Source organism: Elaeis guineensis, chromosome 12 (genome assembly GCF_000442705.2).
Source record: "Elaeis guineensis isolate ETL-2024a chromosome 12, EG11, whole genome shotgun sequence".
NCBI classification, from domain to species: domain Eukaryota; kingdom Viridiplantae; phylum Streptophyta; class Magnoliopsida; order Arecales; family Arecaceae; genus Elaeis; species Elaeis guineensis.
Window position 1 is genome coordinate 5,564,873 of NC_026004.2, and position 6,635 is coordinate 5,571,507.

Genomic DNA, 6,635 nt, shown 5'->3' on the forward strand with positions numbered 1-6,635 from the left:
ATCTGAGATATTGTTATTTGATTTTGCGCATGAATATGTTATGTCAATATATATGTATCAGAGATTGATGGCATGATTATATGGATATGACATATCTGAATTGATCATAATGCAAGTCGGAATTGATTTGATGAAATCAATACATAATGATTAAATGAAAAGAAAGAGATATATGGTATGGACTAGCCTTGTCATGTGGAACAGCCGGTCAAGAGCTTATGCCTGGGACAGTCCGCCAGGAGCTTATGCTTGGGACAGCCCCCACTGGCTTACAGGTGGATCAGCCGGCCAGGAGCTCATGCCTGGGACAGCCCGCCAGGAGCTTATGCCTGGGACAGCCTCTCACGGGCTTTCGTACGTGGGACAGCCGGCCAGGAGCTCATCCTGGGACAGTCTTGAAAGACTTTTTAAGTGGATTCGATCCAGATGATGACTAAGGTATAGACTTGGATAGTCCAGAGTCAGAAAGAAAATGTTAAAAATCATGTGATTATGAAAAGAGAAATGAAAGATAAGACATGAAATAATTGTTGAACAAAAGTATTTCACCTGTTAACATATGATTATGCATCTATTTTAATAAGACAGAAAATTTATGGATGTTTGCATTATTCTGGACATTGAACATGAGATTTTATATTTTATTGCTTATCCTTATTTTCAGATTATATTACTATATCAGTGTGATATGAAAATTCTTACTGGGCTGTAAAGTTCACACCCCTTTATCTTTTTTTTTCTTCTCAGAGTTACAGGATGCTTATATTTGGCTATGACTTAGATTTTCGGGTGAGCAGAAGGATAAATAGAGTGTCATAGTATCTGATCAGAGAATTAAAAAAATTTAATTTGTAAATATGCAAAGTTTTACGAATTATTGTTGAAATTAATTGTTATGGATGTTAAGATTGTAATATTTTATTTTGGCCTTGCATATTCTTTAGGGCTTGCTCTAAGGAGTGTGCGACCATCACGTATCCGATCCGGGTGTTGGATTCGGGGCGTGATAATTCTTATATTATTTGGTCGTCATTCGACTAGAAGTTATCCATTGAGTCATCAGACATGAAGAAGGAAGCCTTGGTGAAAAGCTAAGTATTAAATAGGAAAAAAATTAGGAAAATAATTGGGGAAATTTTCGTTACAAGTTTATGCTTCTTTCTTTTCTTCTCTGAGTGTTGTTGTAGGCTCTAATAACCCCAGCATACAAAATAAAAGTGCCTTGACACCCACTTGGGTGCAGCACCCTGCCACAACCTAGACATCCCGGCATCTTTAATGAGATTCTCTACATCTAGAGCATTGTTCGATCAGATTCCTGCAGAGTCCAAGATAATTTCTCATAATCACTTAGTTAATTAGTGAGCTTGGCATTCAAAATTTAGATCTGAAATACAAATGCATAATAGAACAATAACATCTTCAGCATCTCTAAATACATTAAAATATAAGTAAAAATATCTCACATACAAGCCTTATCATGGTTGTTGTCGGAGAACGGTACTTTTAATCCCACATCGATTATGAATCAAAAAAGACTCTGACTTATATGGGATTGAGATCTTCTCCCCCCTAACCAAGTGCCTTTTAAATAAGAAAAAATTATGCGGCCCAAGATGGTTTCTTGATATGTTAGAGGCTAAAGCGGACAATACCTATCCAACACGGGTGCAACTATTTCGCCGCAAAGCCTTTTCTTAAAAAATTGAAGACATTTGGAGTGCAGTTTATGATAGATACTTGGTCTTTTAGGTTCCTCAAAATCTGTTTCCTTCTGTATAAAGTTTGTCAAAGTGTTCTTGATGTGAATGAAATAATAGCAACTCTAAAATCAGTACCTATATTACAATCTGAGTAAAACCATTTCAATACAAACCTCATGAAAACGTTCGATCTAATTCTATTCTGTCTCGTCACCATGCCCGACCCTCATCCTCGTCAGCCATTGCATCCTGTTACTATGAAGGTGTGGTCATGGTTCACACACTTGAGCCTGGTACAAAAATGTTGGGGACAGCGGAAGCATCAAACTTCTATCATCACTCTTAATTGATATAATGGGAGAGAGCAGGAGAGGGTAGATGGAGTATAACACTCCAATATTACTTCATTTAATTAATTCTTCTGACTTTCTTATACGATGAACCATTACATAATAACTCTTGATATATTCCTTACATAAATGTACTGGAGTATCTAAGGGACTACTATTAATACTTAACACACAATTCTAAAAGACACCCCTTGGGAACCTAAAGATGCATCATGAATACTAGCATTAAATTGTTCATGACTATTCAACTCATGTGACTCTTTACTGGCCATGATGCTTGACGTACACTATTAACTTGTTGACTCTTTGACTATTCCACATAGGATACCTTGTAGAATACCATGCAGGTTGACTCAATTGAGGTGACTACTTACTTCGGTTTAATATCCAACAAATCATTCATTCATATTGCTCCCTATCCCTGTGAAATCATCTTGGTTGTTCTGCTAGTGACAACATGAGCTCTTTCTCTAGACTGTACTGTCTGGTCGCACCACTAGCATTGTCTTTAATTGGTATCTTGCTTGGCAAGTCTTTTGCCATTCCACCATTTTCTAAAACATTGAAATCATGCTTTGATTTTCCTAACCTTCGCATGGCGTCAAGTTTTTGTTCCACCTCCCTCATTGTGGGCCTTTCTTCCCCTTTCAATCTGAGGCACAATTCAGTAAGAGCAGCAACTGTTTCAATCTCTTTTTCTCCTTCCACTCCCACAATATGGGGGTCTAAAATGTCAAAGAGATGATTCTCCCTCAAGGAGCAAATGAAATCCAATGTTAGAGTTCTCTCTGTACGTCTGCTGTAAGAAATTGGATCCTTCCCAGTTAGCAACTCCAAGAGAATGACTCCAAAGCTATAAACATCACTTTTCTCTGTTAGTTGGTCTGTTTGGTAGTATTCAGGATCCAAATAACCATATGTTCCTTGAACGGCTGTGGTTACCCATATTCGATTAAGAGGAATAGACCTTGAAGCACCAAAATCTGATACTTTTGCAGTATAATTTTCATCAAGTAGTATGTTAGATGACTTGACATCTCGATGAAAAATTGATATTGAAGCTGCAGAGTGTAGATAGGACAGTGCACTTGCAATTTCAGCAGCAATCCTTAGACGATCTTGCAATGATAGAGGAGGCAAATGTTGGCTATCATGGAGATGGTTGTAAAGAGTTCCACCAGAGATAAATTCATATACTAACAAAGGGACTTTGGACTCTAGGCAACATCCAAAGAGCTTAACCACATTTCTGTGATTGATTTGAGAAAGAATGACCATCTCATTTATAAACTGATCCAGGTCAAACTGATTTGCGATCTTTGACATTTTGATAGCAACGACCCGTTGGTCTGATAGAATTTCTTTATAAACAGTATCATGACCTCCTTTACCAACAACACGAGTGCTATCAAAATTATTAGTCGCCTTCTCCAACTCTTCTATTGTGCAGTTTTTCATCCTCTCAACGAGAGTTTCATCAGAAGAGACAAGCTGTCTTAATAACAATCCTCGATTTTGGCGAAAGAACTTTTCCTTTCTTTTTCTCACATTTCTTTCCTTCGATTTCCTCCAAATCAGGACACTAGATCCAAGAAGAAGAAGAATGCCCACTCCAACGCCTCCAGCTGTTATAATAATTGTGCCTATCAAGATATGTAAGAACTTATAATGACATATTGCAACATTTTGGATGATAAACGATAGACGAGTTAAGATCAGAGAGAGGGGAAAGTCGGAACGAATGAATAAATAAAGCTTCCATGAGTCATGACCATGATGCAATTAGAACCTCCCGAGTTTGTGTGTCTGCTCCATCCAGTCAAATCAGCCATCACCATCCATATAGGTGGATCTCTTTTATTCCTAGGGTGTAATCAAACATCTGGTGGGCCCACCCTAGCTCTAACCATGTCTTATCAATCAGCCAATGTTGATAAGTACTAAGAATCTCATGAATGGTTGGTGGATGATTTAACCGGATAGAACTGGACTTGGAGACAATTTAGATAATCCAAAATTGAGTGCCATGCATATATTTGGATGTTGTCATATTTATCTTGCAACCTAGGTGGTATTTGATGTATTACATAGATAATATTATTATGATAATATGATTGCAGAAAAAAATATGATTATCTGATAAAATTACAGAGAATCATATATTGCAGTATTTGATAGGTGCAGTAATATTGTTGTAAAATTATAGAAAATCCTACATTACAGTGTTTGATATACAATTTAGATTACATAGAATATAAACTAATTTTTTGAGAGTATCTCCATCTTTGCTTATTGATTATTATTTATTTTCTAGAGAGATAACTTAATTTTGAAACCAACCATTTTTTGTGACGTCACCGATTATGTTTTCTTTTCTATTTTCACGAATTGGGACTACTCATAATTTATTTTGATTTATTTTGATGAGAATATTTTGATCCTGAAGTTATCGTATTGCAAGATTGTAAGATTACATCTAATCACATCGCCATCTCCTCTTAGACAATCAGATTACATCTTTTTGAGATAATGCTGTATTATATATAATGCAGCATTATTTGTGAAAGTAAAGAAATAAACAGTATAATTTGATTATCTATTGCAAAATTACATGTAATCTTGTTAGGATTACATGCTACCAAACGCCCTCTAGTCATTGTTTCTGTGTGGATCAGAGATTCAGGAAAAGTACATATTAATTCTTAGGTAGTTAGGTGTAGAAGAGGGAACACACCTAAAACGGACTTATGTCTGATGCAGCCTGCTTCTATCAGAGCATTTCCATGGGTGCCTTCTGGACAGTTGCAAGTATAGCTCCCGAGGGAATTAAGGCAGGTTCCATAGCATGGATACTGCTTCGGAAGCTCGCACTCGTTTATATCTACAATAAAAAATGGTTTATAAGAAGAAGAAGGCATGCTTTGAAGCAAAATTTAGAATAATGAGAAGTCGAGTCTCTCAGCAATAATTTGGTGATTTCGTGGGGGATTCATGACTCCCTCCACTTTGAGAGAGAGAGAGAGAGAGAGAGTCCACTCCAATTCCAGTTGACTGATGTCTTCGAGTTCCCTAGCTAGTTAAGTTTCTTAGGCAGTAGCCAGCAATTCAATGATCATCCAACTGGAAATTTGATCAATCCCCAATCTAGATTGGATGATCATCGATTCAGACGGCTGAATTTAGGGGAAAAAGGGAATTTAAAACTCATGATCAGCACCTTGGCATCCATTGGCAAGATAGGGATTGCCTTCATAGCCCGCTGAACAGCTGCAATAATATCCAGGGCCGTTGGGAGAGCCAGTACACTCGCTGTGCTCGCTATGACAAAGGTAAGAAGTGGTGTTAAGCTTGGCTTTCTCGCAGCTCGTACCTCCTACTGCCCAGTCCAGCGCCACAGGCACCCCCTTCTTATTTCTCTTGTAGAAGTCAAACGATATGATATCAGAGGCCATGAACTGGTACCATTTCTCATCTGCCAAGAAAGAATAGCTGCAAGGATACACCTGGTGGACGCTGGATATTTTGAGCCTGGAATCAATGACAGAATTATAGTAGACAAACCCCTTGGGAATGGAAGTCTGGCAGCAGCCCATGCCGTTGCAAGAGCCGTTGATGATGCTGCTTATATCGCTGCATGTTGCCAAGCATCCACTGGCATAACTCTGTCCATTGGAGCTTAGTATGTAGGCGAGGGTGTTGCAGCCAATGGTGGTGAATTTGTTGCGGGTGTCGGAGAACTTGAAGGGGGTGCCTCTCAAGTCCATCAGGCGAGCTGTGTTGGTTGTGAAGTGTGTCTTTCTTTTCTTTTTTTTTTTTGATGTAAAGGGAGGGGAAAACCCACCCAATTTTTTTGTGTTGCCTCTGAAGTTGCTGTTGTCGTAGCACACATAGCTGATGTTCCAGTAGACATGCGCGAGGCCTTGCGGCAGCGCGACGTCGATTAGCTCGATGTTGCCACCTAAGAAAGGCTTCGAGTCTTTGCATGTGACCTCGAAACCTTCCAAGGAGCAGTCCGGGCCAATGCCGAAGGGGTATGGGATGGAGATATTACCGCACGTCGCTGGACACTCTGGTGACCAAGTAATCGCTGATGCCACCGCTGCTGTTCCTAGCAGCAACAGCAGCTGTAGTTGGAGCAAGAACACTGGCATGGATGCCATCCCTCTACTTTTTAAAGATTGCATATGACGGAAGATACCAGCTCTTTAAATAAAGATGCAAAGGAAAAAAATTCCAAGCATGTGTTGGTTTTGTCGTAAATTTCATAGACATATGGACCACCTTGGATGTTGCTCTAGATATTTGAATTGTTGGCTTTCTTTCTTATCTTCCCCACCTACCCCGATAAGATGGATTTATTATATCAATCTACTAAAAATATATCTGTGGGAATCGGAAAATAAGATATGCTAAATGTCAAAAAGAATATCTGTTACAGCATTTTCTTCATTAATTTTATTCTAAGGAAAACTTCACTATTATTGTAGGATTTGGAATTGACTTAGTCCATTCTGAGATCGGATGTTGATTGTCATATGTTTGGCATGAGTCTGAATGTTTTGTATTATAAAACTCTTCCACA

General features: G+C 38.5%; 1 protein-coding gene across 1 annotated transcript; it reads right to left on the bottom strand.

Annotated features, from left to right (window-relative positions):
- Positions 1-2,076: 2,076 nt before the first annotated feature.
- On the bottom strand, positions 2,077-6,237 carry LOC105054888 (wall-associated receptor kinase 2-like). The gene is made up of 3 exons (XM_073246882.1): positions 5,271-6,237; positions 4,788-4,934; positions 2,077-3,696 (listed from the first exon to the last, which is right to left on the bottom strand). Exons 1-3 carry the CDS (start codon positions 6,235-6,237, stop codon positions 2,483-2,485), a joined length of 2,328 nt encoding a protein of 775 aa, XP_073102983.1. The 3' UTR covers positions 2,077-2,482.
- Positions 6,238-6,635: the final 398 nt, after the last annotated feature.

Coding starts and splice junctions, on each gene's coding strand:
- LOC105054888 (XM_073246882.1), bottom strand. CDS start 6,237: ATGCAATCTTTAAAAAGTAGAGGGATGGCATCCATGCCAGTGTTCTTG. Junction 4,935..5,270: donor TCTTGCCAATGGATGCCAAG/GTGCTGATCATG, acceptor TTTTTATTGTAG/ATATAAACGAGTGCGAGCTT. Junction 3,697..4,787: donor CAGACATAAGTCCGTTTTAG/GTGTGTTCCCTC, acceptor ATATCTTGATAG/GCACAATTATTATAACAGCT.